Genomic DNA, 21,024 nt, shown 5'->3' with positions numbered 1-21,024 from the left:
AATCTGATCTCTTCCAGGTGGATAACTAACCTAACACATAACATCAATTTTGTTTAGAATGAACTAACCATACTAAAACGTTATGGTTAGTTCATTATAAACATGTAATTCCTGACATGCGTAAGTCAGGAATCACAAAATATTGTTGGTATCTCTATACACACTATTTTTAAGCGTGAACTTAATAAAACAAACACTAATTATTATGAACTGAACTAAAGAATACAGGACATAATAGGTCTACACTCAATAACTTTCCAGTTTTGGGAACCAAAGTGGCCTAATTTCAACGTGTTTGTACGAGAATTTGTCTAAGGTTGTTGTGTGTTTTAAAATTGGTTGTTGCAAATCACTCTACCTACTCTTCTCATTTTGCCGGACACATCTATATTCTATTTTTCTGACCAAGTGACGAATCTGTTTATGTTGTAATTGTTCATAATTGACAGAGTATTCGTTCAGTCTGTGATCGGACTAACGTTTCTTAATTTCCCCTTTCAGTCCATCTTTATCTGACCATACATTCTTTGCTCTAACAAACAACGAGTAGGCAACTCCTTCTGTGACAGATTTTAATGGTTTGAACGATAAATTTTAATACTTCCCTGAGTCACATATAAAATCTCACATGATACAGTTTGTTCGTAATTATATTTATTCTGCTATTTTCTCTTTGCCATCATGGTTACCATAAGACCAATGTAAAAATATTCGCTAACCTCAGTCAAATCACATGGACTGATAGCCACCATCATGAACTCAGTGTTGCTAACATTAAAATGAAACTTCATGAAATATTCAACGTCAGTTCGTTTTCAAGATGCATGCGGTCTGATAGACATACAGATTGATAGAGAGAAATTCCATTTTTTCAGCCCCTCGAGTAACGCTCTGCTTTACTAACGCTCAGCAAAAAAATAATGTTGTTTTAATAAGACATATACAATCTATCAACGTACATGTCTCCAGGAGGGTTCACTTCTGGTCGGCTTATACTTTTCAATTGAACCCACACTCGGTACAGCAAAACCTATGTGTCACTTAAATAAGGACAATGTCCAGTAGCGACACATCATTAACCGTAAATGTCGAGCTACTGGATGCAAGAGAAGATCGACAGGTCTAGTCTATTGCCGAGGATAACTTTTAGAGTTGGTGGGGCTCCTTAAGTGTTACCAGTTACCAGCCTGGACATAAGAGCGAGCTACCTTGCCTCACTTTTACTGGCAAGGCTGGTACAGAGCTGGTCTCCTCTTACCCGTCCTTAATGTCGTGTCACTACGGAAGCAAACGCAAAGATGCTTTTAGGACTTCTTCTTGTCAAAAGATCGAAACAAACCAATTTTAATGTTATGTCAATTTTAAAATATATTTATAATTAAGATTACAAATTTCAAGTTACATTAAGAATTAAATCCAAGTTATTTTTCTAAATTTTATTCTTTAATTTTAAATATGTATAAAGTATTTAAAGTTTCTCGTAACATCTACATGTTGATATTTTACAATTACAATCAAAATTTGTATAAAGACAGGAGTATGACTTTTGAAACTCATCTTGACAGGTTAAAGAATCAGTGTTGAACTTAAAAAATGGATTTTGTCGTCTTATTTTAAATTGACCATGCTGTGTTGCTACGGTAATCTGGCGATTAGTAACTTCAAAATGAGCAGACATCGGCCGCGGTAAACTAACAAAACTTCTTTCAATTACGTCTGTGTTTAAAATTAAACGTTTTAAATAGTAATTTACAAAATTACAAGCCCAACATTATAATTTTTAGAGCTCCATTTTACGTGATCAATGCCGACTATTTGTAACTGAACAGTCAAGAGTAAAAGTTAGGATTGTAATTTAATAGCAAACGTTTTTCATATAAGTCCAAAATTATATACTAAGAACAGTACACTTGTTCCTAATTTGTGTCAACATGTTTCTTAATGGGATCTGACGTTTCAGAGTTACTAATTTTTGAAAGTTACAGTTTGGTTAGAAACCATAAATAACAGTTACCTTTTCGTCCTTACTTACATAAGTTTAGTACATATAAATGAAGAAATAAACAATCTAAATTACGAGTAAAATGAACTCCTGTAACTGTAGTTATACTAGTTATTTTGTGATTAACGTTTAAACACGGGTTTCTGTATTTTTGATCGGATAGTAAAGCGATTCGCGTGTAGACTGCCTAAATTATGCGTAAACAATAGTTGTTCGGCCTTCTATATAATTTTACCGCCCGGGACAAACGACCCACCTGCCCCCCTCTAGCTGCGGCTCTGTCTGAGTTGCAAATGTAAAAAGCTGTGAATATGGGTATCACCCATGATATCTAAGGTTTTTCTTCAAAACGACCTTCTTCTAAGACCAATCCTAAATCAAATGCACTAGCATAGAGGTATAATATAATCTAATATACGCTGTGTAATTCTTGGCTTCGCAAAACACATTGTGCTACAGCTTCTGTGCTGGGTGGAATCAATATAGTGTATCACCAGTGATGTCCTTGGGCCTCACTCGTGGTATCTACTAAAATAGGTGAAAATGAAGATATCATTTGCATTCCCTCTTACTGACGGTTCATTTTACTCCCTAATTTAAAATAATTATACTGACTGCATAGTTTTAGTACTTCAATAATTGCTAGTACGGGAATTTTAGCCCAATTCATTCAATGTTTAGTCTTCCTTGTAACTTGATTCTATGAGTTCATGGACCTGGTACATTTAATTTCCTCAATATCTCTAAACTAAGTGATACTGATTTTTCTGTGTCAATATAGGATGACAAATTTCCGACAAAAATCATCTTACCCTCACAATCTTCCCACCTTCAAAAACACAGTTAAAAAACTATGAATTGTGTTTTGTTGATTTTTGGAGGTATATCAAAAACGGAATTGGGCTGAGAACAAATTGCTATGAACTGATATTGATGACACAATAGTTGTTTTAAAATAAGATAATTAAATAATATATAACTAAAAAATATAATTATTTTGTCATGAAAGGTTTTTAAAATACCTTACCAAAAGTTGAAATCGGTCTTTAGTCTTTGGCACAATTTGCACTACCCTTCGTAAAAGTTTGTAGAACTTAGGAGGGCTTCAAAACTGTTGAAAAGTACCTTGGAAAATAGGACCATGAAACGATTGTTAAATAAGTCATTACATATATGTATAAGTGCTATTAATGGTCATTTTGATTTTGGTAAGTCGTCGTTACACCACTCGTAAAGTTATTTTTTAACTTTCAACTTCAAACATTAGTAGGTGTTTATAAAAATGTTGAAACAATGAGATATCCTGTAATCCTTTTTTGAATAAGAACGTAGTAGCATTGGAAATAAGTACCGGACTTACATCTCTAATGGACATATAGATTTACATCTCTAGTCTATATCATGTCAGTCCACTATGAACCATTGCTCTTAGCCTCAACAATATTGACTATCCATTTTAGTCAGCTGTTTGTTGTAAAAGAAGAAAACATTTGAAAAATGTGTATTTCAACCAGAACCGCCACAACGAAATAATTTTATACTTAATTGCTGAAAAAGTCACGTCAATCACACATTTTTTTACTATTAATACTTAAATATTGTTACTTTCAGATTTACTGACTACTGAGTTAACGTTAAAGAAGAACATTCCGTATGAATAAAAAAAATCTTCGTACTGTAGTTTAGTATTAGTTTAATTTAGGGTTTATTGTTATAGTTGGCGCTTGCCATACAATTTTGAAGAATATTCAAATAAAAATAACAAAATAAATAAAATAAAACATTAGTTTATTTAGAGATAGCTATTCTATTTTTATTATTCAATGACAAAGTCTTGAATGGAGTTTGTGCATTTATGAACGCAAGGAAAGGGTGTAGGAATAAGTTTAAATTTAAATACAAAAAGACTAGAATTTGTAGTAAATACAGCCCAGCTTCTTGTGTACTAAGATTCGATGCATAATAATTATATAATGCGTAATTTGTAACATCATTTCTTACAATTACCATTACCAGATGAGATTAGACAGATAAGATCGAAAACCATTATAAAAATATGGCTTGGAGGTATTTTGGACTTTTATTAGAGAGTTCCAAAAATGTTGCTCTTGCTCGGATCTAAGACCACTTGCAGTCGTCATGCCAATCGATATTAGTAGTTAGTTCAAATGGAATTTAGATAACTGATAATTTTCGTTTGTGTAAAAAGAAATTCATTCGAATCTTATGAACAGGGCTTTGACTCAGTAACTTACAGGTTATGCATATAACTTCTGGAAAAGTCAATAAAATTTTTCTGGTGAGTTTGACTGCTCCCTGTCTGAACACCATTTCCAAATAGAATGCTATTGATTCAGAAAAATCCAAAACCTCTTGTATAAATATATTGGTTTTGAATTAATAACAAAATTGTTTGTATTCGTAAAAAAACATTTAGTTTGTCAATTTTTAAGTTAATTTGAATTAATTTTTAAGGAAATTTGATCACTTAATGATTGTATTACATTTTTATTTATGGTTTATCATGTGCATGCACTGTATATATATCCAATGTCAATTTGTAAATGCGAGGGGGGCATGACATTACACGGAGTATGCATTATGGAATAACCCCTTTTTAACGGATAAAGCAGGACGGCGCGCCAGGGAGAGTGTGTAACCTTCAGCACAGTTTTTGATATTTATGACGTAATTTGATACATCTATTGTACCTTAAATATGAAGATCGCTTTTTTCTAGTAACTTAATTATCCTTCTTCATTAACCTATCTAATAAATCACATTGATCATGTTAGTAGATTATGTTGCTAATTTAATAAAGATATAAGTTAAACTTCGTAGTAATTTATCACCACTTAGAAATCATTTTGATGTTATGAAATTATAAAGTTTCCGACACAATCATTGATGTTTTGACAAAATTGTGTATTAGGAGTTTGGTTGTTCTTGCTTTTTCAGGTTATGGGTGGTCGGTAATGATTTCATTTTTTACGTTTTGCTGTCCTCCAGATACTCTCCATCACCTTTAACATGTTGGAGGTCGTGAATGGACAAACGGAGTGTTTTCTATTTATTTTAATAAAACCACTATTATAAATATCAATCTACATTTTACTTCAACTGTTACCACCACTAATATGATGGGTTTTACGCGTCACTACAACAAGAAAACAGCTAGTGCTACATAAATGAGTAAACACGTATTATATGATCGTGGAGAAATCACAGTAAAAATCAGTAGAAGACTATAAAAACGTGGAGTGTGGGTGCAGCAATCAATCCACGAAAGGTCAAACCAAGTCAAGTGCAATATCCATTTAGTGAAAATAAATTGTGTCAGCATTAACCCAATTGTCTCTATCGCACTTCCCACATTCTGCCCACTGCTGAGTCCGCGGCGCGCCGACATGTGCTGACAGTCAGACAGACAGCTGTTTCCTCTACCGGCTCGACTGGCGGGTCAACCGGGGCCTCGGGAGGCACACATGATACATTTTAGAAAAATTGGATTCCCAAATTCAAAATTTCAATGGATATGTGAGTTCAATGTCTGTAATTGACTCGGAATCTTCGAATCACTGATTATGACTCTAATATTTTGTACTCTGAGACAACCTTCATAAAGATTCGTCTGTTTAGTCAAAACGCGCTTTAAGAGCTAATTGGACTTTATTCCCATAAGAACAATGGTAGACTTTAGAACAGTTTTATACTCTTATTTATCATACGATTGGGAGATGTCTTATTCTAAAGATCTACCTAATATGAACCCAATCGATCTTTAGTTTTCGATATTTTTATATGTTATTCCGAAATCAATCTGTAACTACGCTTTACTTTATTGTTTGAGCTCTCAAAGTATTTGTTTTACAAGAAAATCATTTCAATTCTACAACCAATAAACCGGATTTGACCGAACGTAACAGAAGTTTTACCGAACTTACTAACATTTTTCCCGTATTAGTGAAAATTGATAATCGATAACTATAAACGTCCTTTTTTCAAGCTTATTAATTGTTGAAAGTTCATGTTGTACTCATGTAAGGAGCGCAAAAAGTTATGAGGCTGACTGGCACTGGGGGTTGCATATCATGACTGACTTCTGAAAGAAAACTGACTGTAACTTTAAACTTCAAGCTTATTATGAAACCAACGAATACAACAAAGTAGCTTCATCACACTTGTCAGTAACTTAATGAAAATTGTTATATGATCAGCCTTTACAGCGTATTCTGTTTACTAATTTGTTTCGTATATGTTGCATTCATGGTTACTTAAAACACTAGTGTACAAATTTTAGAATCTGATTTCTATTTTGTTGTCCTTAAACCTTCAGACACAAATTTAATTGAGTTCTTCTTTGGACCAAGAGAAACGTATACTACCCGACACGAACACGATAGATATACAAAATAGTTTTCTAAAACAAAAACCATTCTCATGAAGTAAATGTGATATCAAGGATGACATAAAGCAATTACAAACAAATCTTAGGGACACTATAAAGCTGTAAAATTGAAAATAACGCAATTATACAACCTGTGCTTGTTTACTTTCTCTTAATGTAGCGCTACATAAAATACATAAACCCATGATATTACAGCAGGTTTCAGACCATTAAATACACAGTCTGATTTTAAACGTGGGACATGCCATAGGAAAGTCAATTTCAATGTTATATTAAAAACCATTTAGCAAAAATAATTTTGTTTAGTGCGTAGGTCTTTTTGATTAGAAAAGTTATATTTTTGTTTCCCTTTAAATCGTATAAATGATTTTATAATAAGTTAGAAAATAAATTTTCAGAGAAATAAACACTAAAATGATGTAGAACAATAGTACTTTATATTAACAAACCTCTCTTACTTACAGTACGCATTAAGTAATAAAAAAAGTCATTAGTGAAATGTAAGACATTTTAATCACAAAATACAAAATTAAATACAAAATGTTTTTAGTTCTTGTAGTTATATTTTGGTATATTTAAACAACCCAACCTGAAAGCTTCTAAGTTTGTAGTTTGTTACTGACAATGGTTTATTTGAAAGAATAAAGGGATTACTAGTATTGGCCATCGTTAGGACAACATAAATATGACGTTTCGAGAACTAACTAGCCATGCAGGAAAGTGAACAGTATAAAACACACCAAAGTCCAATTAAAAAAGAAGAAGAAAAATACAGGGGTAAGGGAAATGCTCAGGCATACATTGTCTATTTCAGATGAACCATGCCAACACTTACATACCGCAGGAACACATGAAGTACGCACCTCAACAGCTAAGTTGTCATGGACAAGACAAGGTGCAGGAAACCATGACATCTCTGTTCGGTTCAGCACCAATTTGGCTGACCTGCAAGCCGGCATAGTACAGGACGGCATGGAATAGGCGAGGGAAGTGCCGCTATGAACAGTCATAGTGGAAACAGCTGATGGTAAGTAAAAATCATCACATGAAGTGGAGTGAAGACAGCTTTGAATTTAGCTCCAATTCACCTTCCTCTTAAGGCAGCGTCTGAAATCTGATGCTATTACATACTAGACTCCTGGAATCTGTATTCACGTTCGTCTGTAGAGATCCAAAAGAGTCGGCCACGAAGAAGCTCAAGTGCACCCGATGAGACAATAAGGATACCTCTTCACCTAGATTGCACTATATTTTGTAGGGTAGATGTATTTGATAACTTCTTCGCCGCCCACTTTTTTGGATCTCATCAATCTTGGATTCAAATCTGTAACAGCATCAGATTCCATTCGCTGCACTAAAAGGAAAGTGAATTGGACCCAATTTCATCATTTACATTGAATCAACCCTTCCCAATGTAGCTACGTTATGCGTATGAGGAGAACGTTTTAAAATAAAAAGTAGTTGAAGAATCATTATTATTAGTTTAGCAGGACTACCTGTAAGTCAACCTTTTGTTAAAGTCAGTAGAATTTAAGTTCCAATAAAAGAATTGACTAAATAACTTAAGGAAGTTATACAAATTGGAGGAAATTTATCCAATAAAATTTAGGTACACAGACAGTTACCAGGAGATCAGAATAAGAGATAGGAGAAACAAGCTGTAGGCATACTTGGAGTTGTGTTTTCCAAGATCTTCAGAGGCTTTCGCCTTTTATGAAACCAGAAGTTCACGCAAGTATGCACTGAGTCTCGCTGAGTTTATTGTTGCATTTGGATCGTCTGTCCATCACGAAACACGCTTGTTGCAGTAAGCCGAATACATTGATTTCTCTCTACTAACCCATGTCTTCATTCGACTTTCAGGACTGCCGCACCGTGACGCCATGCAGCTACTAAGTTGTGCTATCACGATGTGAAACATGCCGTTCAAGAATTTCATGTACATTCTTAAATTACTGTTTTTAATGCATACACCATGCGTTACTGCGGTACGTGGATGTTGTATCACGGTTCTTCCTAATTTGGTATTGGGTCATTGGTAAATGCTCGTACAGTTTTGTATGTGGTCTGCTTACAATTTGTTTTATATGTTTCCTTCCTTAAATGATTTACGTTATAATTTACACAAAGTTTGGACATAGAGAAGGAACAGATAATAATACACGAAACGTAGTATTCCTGTTATTCATATAAAGACGAACTATGTCTGTATGCCTGTCATATTTCCACATCAAAAACATACATTATATAATTCTTTAGAAGCTACACATTCAGACAATGTAAACGACAAATATGTTAAATTTGACTATGTTGCTATGCCAGTAGGCCTACTGAGGATGGTACTTCTCAAGCCTAATTAATAGTGGTGCATACAGAATTTTGCATCCAGTAGGTAGTGGTTGCTTTTTGGGGGTTCTCATAGAAAACCGTTTCACATGTAATATTTCATATGAACCAGATATTTCAATCCAAAGCATATGTGTAGAGCCCAGAACATTGGGGGCAAGGTGAATGAAGGGCAAGGGAAAGGACGCCGAGTGCTGTGTAATGGCAATGTGATTCATAGTACCACGTATTTAAATAAGGCTCTGCACAGTTAATTCTGTTCTTTTGTCTATGGATTTATTTCTGTGAGATGTTTTCAGGATTGTCAGTATTTAAGAGAGGCTCGTCAGTGCCACTCTCCTGAGTTTGGCACAGTATTCATTCCTGACACGGAATTTGCCATCATTCTTTAATAAAGCTAATTATTATATGTAAAGTTAGAATTGTATGGTCAGGCCAAGGTCTGTTAATGAGTTTGGCCATTGTAGATTAAGAAACCAACACCCGTTCAAACAAACTATTTTTTTCATTCTCATCTTATTCTGTTGTTCCATTCTATTGAAAGTAGGCCTGTTGTAAAAATAAACAGTTATTTCTTTGCTAAACTTTCTATTTAAGTATCGGGTATTCTGTCATTTCTGTACTTGACTCAGTCTTTACGATGCCAAATAACCTTGTTATTTTATTTGCAAAACCATTTAAAATAATATTATTTGTCCTAGTGATATTCGTATTTAAGACTGGACTGCAATGGTTTACATACGATATTAAATTGGCACTGTATTCAATTCAATACTTATATTTAATGTACATCTCGAAGAGTGTCACTGAAGTTAGTTCACTTGCCGCTAGAAAATCAGGAAGGTTAAGATGTTTTTGTACGGTAAAGAGCTTGAACATAAAATGCGCTACTGCTTATTTAAAATGGAAACCATGTCTATTAGTATATACCAATATTTTTTTATTCTAATGTAACCACATATAACCATAATATAACTAATTATTAGATAGAAATTTTACTGGTTTAAACAATATTCCTTAAATTTCTTACTGTAAATAAGATTGTTTACTAAACACAACAAAACAATGATGGTGTAGTAGTTTCAGCTTTTAAATGTAATAATCAGTAATAATCATTTAAAACAAATAACAAAGGTTAATATAATTGGTTTTCTTTATTAAATTCAGTAAATCAACTCTTGTTAAATAATAAAAAATATAATTGAAAAATTGTGTAAGCCAAATATGTGTATTAAAAAAAAATTATATTGTTGGTGGTACTAAAACAACATTTAAAGATCAATTTACTAAAACAACATTTAGTGAATCAAAGCAAATTTCTCACTAAATAAGCTAGTGATCTCATCTGTTAAATACAACAATCAGCTGATTATGAAGCAGCAGTTAAACAACGTTATTAACTCGATTAGTGTATCTTTAGTGAGGTATGGCGGCGTTCAGTAAAATCTTTAGTAGTCCGTTATTATTTTACGTGGTGAAGTAAAATTTGTATAAAAATCTAAAAATACCCTAAATTTGACTATACTCAAACACTTTTAGGAAAATATCAGGTTTGTGAGTTATTACAGTTAAAAAGTTAATAAGGCCGCCATTTTGAAACCGGATATGATATTTTCTTAAACTTACCTGCAAAACAGCCTTTAATTGGACTAATAATTTTGCAAAGTTTGAACTTTATATTTATAATTCATTCTATTTCGGTGATATACTATTTCCCACCTAAAATCACAAATATTCAGATATATGGTAAACTAAGCAGATATGACTATTATTTAAATTACTTTTATTAATTGTGTTGACCTGAAAAATAAGTGGTGTAGTTTGATATAATAATTTATGGACACTCTTACAATTTTCGTGCACCATCTACCTAAATTGCAAGGTTCCAAGTCACTGCCATTTATCCTGTGTTTCAGTATTATAACAATTCATAAAATAAGAATTATTACATTCTATGTGAAGTTGTTGATATTTTGTGCACACCAATACGATTAAAATTTAAATAGGTTGATAGTCGTACATAAACAGACAGCTGTCAGTTTCATCGGTACAAAATATTAAGCTCTAATAAAGAAAAAACTTACATTCGTATTCATAGATACACTGAGCAGCTTCAGAGTGTTTACGACAACCTGATGAACATCGGCGTTACCCCGGGCGCAGGTGATGGCCATGACCTTGATATTAGGGTCGCCGAGGGCAGTGAAGATAGCCACAGCGTCATCAATCCCTGGGTCGGTATCTATAATGACGGTCTGCTGGTTTGAAGCGGCACCGACCCCTACACCAGCTAAACTCAACACCATCCATGTCGTGCTGTAAACGAAACATACGTGATAGAATGTTCTGGCTGACACTCGTGGCATAGTGAAGATCATCAGCCCTGGGTCGGAATCTATGATGACGATCTGCTGGTTTCAAGCGGTAACAACCCCTACACCAGCTAAACTCAACACCATCCATGTCGCGCTGAAAACGAAACATACGTGATAGAATGTTCTGGCTGACACTCGTGGCATAGTGAAGATCATCAGCCCTGGGTCGGTATCTAGATGACGATCTGCTGGTTTGAAGCGGCACCGACCCCTACACCAGCTAAACTCAACACCATCCATGTCGTGCTGTAAACGAAACATACGTGATAGAATGTTCTGGCTGACACTCGTGGCATAGTGAAGATCATCAGCCCTGGGTCGGTATCTAGATGACGATCTGCTGGTTTGAAGCGGCACCGACCCCTACACCAGCTAAACTCAACACCATCCATGTCGTGCTGTAAACGAAACATACGTGATAGAATGTTCTGGCTGACACTCGTGGCATAGTGAAGATCATCAGCCCTGGGTCGGTATCTAGATGACGATCTGCTGGTTTGAAGCGGCACCGACCCCTACACCAGCTAAACTCAACACCATCCATGTCGTGCTGTAAACGAAACATACGTGATAGAATGTTTTGGCTGACACTCGTGGCATAGTGAAGATCATCAGCCCTGGGTCGGAATCTATGATGACGATCTGCTGGTTTCAAGCGGTAACAACCCCTACACCAGCTAAACTCAACACCATCCATGTCGCGCTGAAAACGAAACATACGTGATAGAATGTTCTGGCTGACACTCGTGGTATAGTGAAGATCATCAGCCTTGTGTCGGTATCTATGATGACGATCTACTAGTTTGAAGCGGCAACAACCCCTGCACCAGGTAGACGCAACACTAACCATTCGTGCTTGAATAACGAAAAGCACGCGCTAGTATAGTTTGGCACGTTTGGCATACTGAGGCAATCGTGCTTTTGGAGATAATCGGAAACTTCGTAGACATTGAGAGGTGACTGTGGCACTAAATCCTCAACAAAAGAGTTGGCAATGTCAGTAAAACACAATTAGATCATTACTTGAGGCACTCAATAAAATAAACCAAAATTTGTCATATTATCATTTAGCAAATTGATTTATAGCAAATTTAGCAAATTGTCCCAAGATGGTTAGATTGTTTTACTTAAATGAATAAGAATTTTAATTTAAATACTTTCATATTCTTAGATGTGGTCACCCAAGAGTCAGCGAAGTGCGAGGGCGAACATCGATACTGCAGATTTCACTGTAGGCAGAAAGTATCATTATACTCTATAGACATCACTGAGCTGTTTAAATATTACTATGGAACTATTTGAGGTTGATATCTATTCTTGAGACTTCAAGTGAAAGCTTGTGAGTGCGCGGAATCGGATGGTTCAAAGGAAAATACTTTCAACTAAAAAATACACCTGTTCTTTTACAGTAACATACAAGCAAAACAATCTCATAACAAGAAGAAATAACAAATATGGTACCTCAAATTACTGGAATGTATCCCAAACCTCTGTCACTCACAAAGCCTTCATCATAAAAAGTAAAATAACACCCATGAAAACGCGGGACTTGCAACTTGTGTGGGAATTAACCGGTTCTGTCACTCTGATAGCGGCTTGCCACTCGGCTGGTTGGTATTATGTACACTGAGGATACGATCAATCACGACCAACGATCAATGTACACTAAAGGCTGATCACCTGGCAACCGGCGAGCAAATTCGTTCTTGCTACCCTCCAGTACCGCCATCATGTATATTCAGAAAATAAAAAAAAATCAAAATCAAAATGCTTTATTATTGCCACAACACATTATACAGAAATGTATGACATCGTCACAATACAATACATTGCAAAGCTTTTACTTAAGTAAGATATTCATGTACATTAATTCAGACTATTTTAAGGGCTTACAGTGATCAATGAATTCATTTACAGAGTAAATACTAATATCTAATAAAAAGGATTTAATCTCTCTTTTAAAACATGAAACAGATAAACTTTTCAAGCGCTCAGGTAGTAAAATTAAACAACTTGATTCCTATTTCAAAAGGGCTATTGATTGTTCTTTGGAAATTACATTGACTAATTCTGAAATGGCTATTGTATCTTGTGTTATGCTCATGAACATGACTATTTGTAAGCAGACTATGGGAATACATTTTTACATACATTAAACACTGCAGTATAAATAAAGAAGGTACAGTAAGTATTCTTAATTTTCTAAATAAAGGTTTACAATGTGTTTTCACACGAACGTTACATATAACCCTTATTGCCCTCTTTTGTAAAATCAATAACTTGTTGGCGTGACTATCATTTCCCCACACAACTGTAGCATAAGACAAGTGGCTCTGAATATGAGAAAAATAAACTAATAATAATACTTGTAGATTCACAATAAGTTTTAACCTCCTAAGCATAAAAATACCTTTAGAAACTTTACTACACAAAAAATCAACATGAGCATTCCATTTTAAATTAGACTGGACAATAACACCTAAAAACTTTACATTTTTGCACATTTTGACAGTTACTTAAACTAAAATTCAGATTTTGAGTTTTATCTCTATTCAAACAAAGTATGTTAGCTGAAGTCCAATCTTCAATGACTAAATTACATTCATCGGAAAGACTATTGACTAGATTATGGTTACAACAAGAGATCTGAAGGGCCAAATCATCGGCGTACATAAAAGTAGTAGTTACAAGCTTGTTTATAATTGCAGACTACCGATGTAGGGATCTCCCTCGTGAATATATTAATGAGTAACTACCTGCCCGGCTTAACATCAGAGTGTTCAAAATTATATGGGATTAGCCGTAGGTTCTTCATACAGTAACTACGAGTTGTCAGAGCGAAGCAAGCAGATACAGACTGGGGTGATTGTCGGAGGTCTGGCATTGATGAAACCGGGTTCTCCGTGTCCTGAGATGGAGTTCCACGATCACTACTTGCAAATTTACGTGATCGTCACATCTCCCATGATCGTCCTGTTGCTGCCCCCTAAGGCACCTGTGAAGTTGCTGATGTGTATTTTAAGCCCAAAACTGGACCATCCTTTAATTGAAAATTTTGATTTGACAAAATATTTCTTACAAAATAAGGGGAAGAGGTGACAGTTAAACGAAAATCAAACTTTTTAAAATAAATAATACTACAGAATCTGACGCTATAGCTGCATGTAACAAATTCATGCCTAAATATTGCGGTGAGATATCCGTACAAATCTCCATATTGATGTGACCACTGCTTTTGTGAACAGTGTACAGATTTTCTAAATTGCCTTATGTATGACGTTTGATATAATTGATGATTTTGACATGTGAGGGATTTAGCAGATCTCTCACCCAATGATCGCGTGACATCTTACATTATCTTAATCTAAATTGGTTTATGAAATCATACCGAGTGACCGCCACGACGATAATCGACTATGTTGTCACCAACATTCCAGACAGTAAGTCTCTGTTTTTTGCATACTGTAACCTCTGAACACCTTTCCGCATTGGATTATGGTTCATGGATGCAAACAGAAAATTCAAAATCCCAAATGTAAAGTCATACGCATGCAACAGTGGACTATTACAGGAACATTCGGAGCTAACACTCTTTTAGAATCTGATAATTTAAATTGTTTAACTTAACTGTAGGATTAATGACATTTACTAAGTATTTTTAATTCTTTCTAATTTCATTTGAAAATATAATAATATATTTAAGCTCAGCTGCAAACAGTAAAATGTTTATGGTTATGTGAAGAAATGTACCGTATGATAAGAAATATACGGTTTGATAAAGCTTAAGGCGTGAATAGATCCAAAACTTTGCAAAATTGTAAATGACTCTTCTAGATAAACAATTTTCGTAGTTTGATAGAAAATTATGTTTTATCAAAGCTATTAAAGATCAATTCCAATTTCCATTAAAAAAAAAAAAAACAAAGTTATGGTTTATTATAAAGACTTACTAGCTTTCCGAGAAATAACAAAATTTTGAATTCAGAGCAGTTTGTGTTTATAAACTGATATTTTCAATAACCTTAACTGGATTCTTTATATCTGGGACCGTAGGTAAGGTCTTTCACACAGCTCTGAAACCATAAATTCATTTTCAAGGTTTTAAAAACTGTTAAATTTAGGAAGTTTTGTATCTCTGCATACCACCCTTACAGAGTTGAGGACAGTATAAACATTGTGACATTAGTCCCAGATTCACAAACCTAATTTGCGTTTTTTATTCTGGAAACGTTAATTTAAATGTCCCAATAAAAATCTACTCTTGAAGGAAGCAATTAACTATATATTCACTAGATATTCAAGACCCTCGTTAGTGCCCTTGATGTATTCATATCTCTCGAAAAATAAATCCCTTAAGTCCCGCAATAAGTTTACTGCTCATATAAAAAGATATCCAAAATAGCATTTAGCATTCTGAGTAATAAGCAAAGCTGAACAGTCTATCACAAGACATAATGTGATAAGCGCTTGTTAGTGGGATCACAATTAATACTTGTCCACTTTACCTTATCACACTGCTTGTAAGTAAACAATTATCAGAATTGCTATTGTAGTAAGGTTATTTACAGATGTAACTTTCCGTTTTAACGATAAAAATTGGCAGAAACAGTTTATATAAATATTTATAATCACATACTGTTCAGATTTAAATTACATTTAAAGATTAGAAGTGATATACTAAAAATAAATATATAGAGTTGAAAAATCTTTGTTAGTTCACTAAGCAGTGATATATAGTTAGCACGTATATTTAAACAAATTATTCATTTCATTGATCATTCTTACTTGAACATCTAAATACACTCACGCTGTTTGAAAACTCTTCCAGGGATTGTATGAAGTACCTTGGATCAACTTGCTCCATAGTTTTCAATCAATAATCTCCAATTCAATGTTTATTAGAGTAGGATTCTAAAATTTAACCTGATGAACTGATAAGGGATAGCTGTATATGGTAAAAATCCCTTACGGTATAACAAACTTGTGCCATCGCAAAGATTGTTATCATTGCGATAAGTTCTCACTCTTTCTACACGTTCTGGTTGACATTCTATTCGATTTGCAAGTCCATGTTAGAGAAACCCTTCGTTTACTTTGTGCTCACGGTTTACAGTGGTAGACATTGATTAATATGTTTTCTTGATTAAAATAAATTGGAAATTCACAGCTATATTAGTTTGTTCGTTTGCATTTTTTCGCTCTTGTGCACAAAAAAAGCGGTCGAAACTAGAAGGGGAAGTGGCCAAAAATCTCTGCACAGATTAAATGCAAAACGATTGCCTGTGATTAAAAGGTTTTTTTTTTTATTTCAACATTTGGACCTCTATTAATGATTTTGTGATTCTCATCCATCTTTATCGTAGTTATGTGTTTTGTATCGTAGTAAATTAACTTTGGGAAATTTGAAAGCACTTGTTTTTCTGGGAATGAGTTGGTTGCCCACGTTGTCGTGAGTGGAAGCGAACTAATCTAGTAGTGACAGTATGACGGTAGACAGTAAAACTGGTTTAATATTTTAGAGAATTATCATACTCGATTTTAACATCATTGTTCAGTTTCAAGGTAGTCCAGGTACTTTGCAGATTGGGAGGGTTTTCATTGTAAGAAAAGAAAAGTCTAATTGTCCCTGCGTTAAGCTTGGATGGTCTTCGCTTTCCTGAGAACACTGACTCAAAATTATGATAAATTGGTTCCAATTCAGTGGCAAGTATGCAAGATCAGATGAAAAATGAGATAACCTGTAGAGTTTACCTTAGCCTGAAGCTCAAGTCCCACAAACTTGCAGTAGCCTAGACCTGGGGGGGGGGGGTGTATGTGGACTCCTAGTTTGTAGCGCGTTAAGCTTATTGCGCCCGTCTGAAGACTCTATCGGTAATCGCATGATGTGTTTGACATGATGGCTTTGGCTTTATCCGACATGGGTTGGATAGTGACACAGTGATGTTATTTAAATGACCAAAGGACGTTGTATGGTCTATAAGGAGTGAACGAAGAGTTCAAAGCCTCTGACAAGCGAATGCACAGCCAAGCCAAGCATCAAGACTGGCTCTACTTCAAAAGTTGGGCAAGTACCGAATTTCCGTCGTGAGCGTCACTTTACCCGAAATCTGATAATATGAGAATGTAAAGTCTTAATGTGTCTGTAACTATTTATTATGCATGCTCAGGAGAATAAAATTAGGTTCAGTTCAATGAATTTTAGTGCGGACGAGTGTTGACCAAAAGATGTGCATGTCTTTCGCGAGATAAGGTGGTAAACTCACAATACCCAACTGAGTGTGTTTTGAGAATTTTAAACGGGTAATAATAAAGGTCGCGTTAACACCTAAAAAATAAAACACACACGCTATAACAATAATGTATTTTCAATTTTTTATCTATTCGGATCTATGACGTTTCTCTGTTCTCACTTTACTTGATTCACTCAATTGCTTTTCGATAAGTGTCATTTCGACAAATTGATAGCAAATTTTCATTTTATCATGTAATATTCTGAATGTCATAAATTATTAAGAGATATGCTATCAAGTGAAATTAATTACTAGAATATAAAAAGACACTTCTACTTATCCCACCAAGATAAGATTGTGACAAACAATATGCATCAACGATAGAAATCATATGATATATTTAAAAAAACTGTTTTATTTGATGGAATTTGTACGATTGTTATTTATTCATATGCAGCAATACCACAAATTAGCGAACATTTTCCGGTACATCTACTTTGTCTGTTTTAAATAATAGCCTTGCTGTGATTGCAGAGGAGGTTTTTATAAAAGGATACTGTTTTGGAAGTCCAATATGTGTAACGGTGACGACACTTGCTTGCGTCTTCAAGAACAACATTGTTGAATAATTAAAAACGTTTAAATATAAAACTAGTTTTTAATTTATATATCTCATTTATCCTTTTGAGATTAAAACTCTATGAAATAAACAGCAAGTTGTGTTTTTTTAACATTCATCACGAATCTTTACACGATTCTTACATGAATCTTTTTACATGAAACATTAATCTACGAGATCTTTCAGACTTCGTTTTCAGATCTGTTATTCTGTTGAATCATTGCCTTAGTCTTACCTTAATACATTACAAAAGGAGTGATCAGCATTTTATAAACTCGATAGTTTTTTTAAAACTGGTTTAAGAAAAAGCTTATACGCTTAAGCTTTCTAACACGTTTAGATACAATATGAAATGAGAGGGATTCTGTTTGTTTACTCGAATACATATTTTATTTTTAAAAAGCTCAAAATCATATAAATCTTCTATCGATAAGTCTTACTCTAGAGTTGATCAAATTAAATAATTTTTAATCTGACATAGAATAAAACTTTGGTTTTGAAGTAAAGGAATAAGTTATTATAATTTAAAATCCCTCCTCTATAGAAAGAGAGAAGTAACAAATTTTCATTGCAATACAGAGTATTACACAAATGTTGAATTATAAATCAAAATAAATACAGAAAGCTTTTAGTGACACTTATTGAGATTTCCTATTCAATTTATACTACTACCAATGGACCAATTAATATTAATATTACTAAGTATATTTTTTACTAACTATATTCAAGTTAACATAACGTTAATATACGGAAGATTTGGATGCATGGAATCCGAAAATTTGTAGTCTAATACACTTCTACAACAGCAGCTGCATATATCAAATTAGAGGTTAGCTTCCGCAGATCTTCTCCCTGGGCTTGCTCTAGGCCAGGCGGCTTCCCTGCCTGCGAGTCGTCACCCCCTAGCCCTTCCCTCAACTTAAAATCAACTTCTAACAATCTTAATGAAGGGCGTTCTACAGAATTTCATGATGTCTTGTTAACTGACGATTCCCACCTAGCATGTTATCCGGGAACTAAAATTAGTGACATTGAAAATGTTGTTAGAATATGTAGGTGTTAAGCTTTCTGTTGTTTTCATTCATTCCGGTGTAAACAACCTAAGTAAGGGTTACAGGGGAGGTCCAGGACGTAATGGAGGGCAGGGGAAACAAGAGGCTCATTATGACATGGTAGACCTATTTTTTACAGCTAAATCCAAGTTCCAAAATCCTAAATTGTGTTTTAACACTATAATAATTAGGCTTGATTATTGGCTACAAAGCTCTTTTTGATTTTAATTTTAATCAGTCAGAATTAATGAACACTTTTATGATGCGAATTGCCTAGTTAGCAAAAGTGGATGGTATCCACTTCCCTAGGGACGTCTAGCTTGGACACACTGATAGTAGATATTATGTCTGCTGCCTTGCGATGTTCTGAGGAGGAGTCTAGTGGTGTCTCGCGAACATCTCAAGAGGAGGACATCCCTGATCTTTGCTTTGTTCTTGTGATGTCCTTGCTGAAGACAGCGAGGAGTATTCTCATGTCTCTCGGGAAGCAGACTGAGCGGAGGGGGGGGGCGGTATAGACACCTCCGGGTCGGACATTTGAATATGAGGTCTTTCAACACAGGTTTTGATGAGATGTGTTCCTTTGTGGGTGACTTTAATCTGAACGTGTTTTGTGTTACCGAAACATGGCTTTCATGTGATACGCCCTCTGAGAACTATAAAAAGTCAGGGTACACAATGCTGTGTAGTGATCACATGCAGACTTAGGCAGAGTAGGAGGTGGCGTTGCTGCATACGTCAGGGACGCCATTACATTTGAGCAGTATGTTGTCTCTGAATCTGTAGCCCTTGGTGTTGAAAATCTTCGTGTGGTACTTAAGGTGAAAGAGTTTGTTTTGTGTACAGACCACCTAATGTGAGGTATACATGTCTTTTGGCTCTGTTTCACTCTTTATTTGTGGATGTAGCTATTAAGTTAAATTGGTCATGATGCTTGGAGATACCAACATCGACCTGACAAATAAAGGGGGCAACGAAACATCCTACTCACCCTGGTTCTTACAAGAGTACAATACAATACAAAGAACCGACAAGAGTGACGTACAGTTCGGCTACTTTGATAGACCATATAATAAATCAAGTCAATTGAAATTAAGATAATCGGCGTTATTGATGTTTCTAGTATAAAGAAACAGCAGGGAATATGAATAAAAGACAAACAACTTGAAGTATTGCAGTATTATATATAAGAAAGAAAAGGAGAGGCCAAGACTTGTAAGTTATAGAGAATTTTCTAAGTTTGACCCAGATAATGCGATTGCACTAATAGCAAAGGTTGACTGGGAATTTGCAAACAATATTGAGGTTGTTGATAACATTGAAAGATTTATAATAATCTACATAAAACGAATCTTTCACGAGCATGCCCCGGATAAGTGAAGAAATACTTGAAATCACTAGAGAAAAGATCTAGCTTAGAAGTAGATTTTAGAAGAGAAGACAAATTGAGGATGGGAACGAATACAAAAGAATGAGAAACACTCTAAAATGGATTTTTTTGGGACACGAAAAAGTTATTCTTTAATGAATTGTCGTTTTCTGATCAATCTAAAGGGATCATGCCTGAAAATAATGCAATGTAGTTAATACGAGTCCTCCTCCAGAGCCGAAAGTGGTGAGATAAACAAATATTTTGTTATTATGGGATCTGGTAACGAAATAGAAAAGAGAACTGTTTAAACCAGTCAAAATAATGGAACAGTAAAAAAATTTACTTTAACATAAGCTACAGAAGCTGATGTAAAATCAGCCATTAATGAAATTAAATCTGTAGCCGTTGGTAGCGATGAAATCTCTATAAAGATTGTAAAGGCCGTTAGAGTTGGAGTCCTTATACACTTGGAACAATTACTCACCCGATAATTGAATAGTTGATGAGTGGTACATTCCTGAACCAATAGCATAGAGATCCCATTTTTCAAAAATATCCAGACTCACTAACACACAACATCTAAGACCGACTATTATCCTTCCTGCTATATCAAAAATACT

General features: G+C 34.6%; 1 protein-coding gene across 2 annotated transcripts in view; it reads right to left on the bottom strand.

Moving 5' to 3' along the window:
* LOC124369813 (uncharacterized protein C1683.06c-like) overlaps window positions 1–21,024 on the bottom strand; it is a 71,637-nt gene that overhangs the window by 22,574 nt on the left and 28,039 nt on the right. For both annotated transcript variants that reach the window (XM_046827926.1, XM_046827927.1), the window contains exon 2: window positions 10,841–11,072. In XM_046827926.1, coding sequence (XP_046683882.1) covers window positions 10,841–11,072 — 232 coding nt within the window. The remainder of the gene's footprint in view (window positions 1–10,840; window positions 11,073–21,024) is intronic.

Source organism: Homalodisca vitripennis, chromosome X (genome assembly GCF_021130785.1).
Source record: "Homalodisca vitripennis isolate AUS2020 chromosome X, UT_GWSS_2.1, whole genome shotgun sequence".
Classification (NCBI taxonomy): Eukaryota; Metazoa; Arthropoda; class Insecta; order Hemiptera; family Cicadellidae; genus Homalodisca; species Homalodisca vitripennis.
This window is presented reverse-complemented; position numbering and strand designations above follow the sequence as displayed.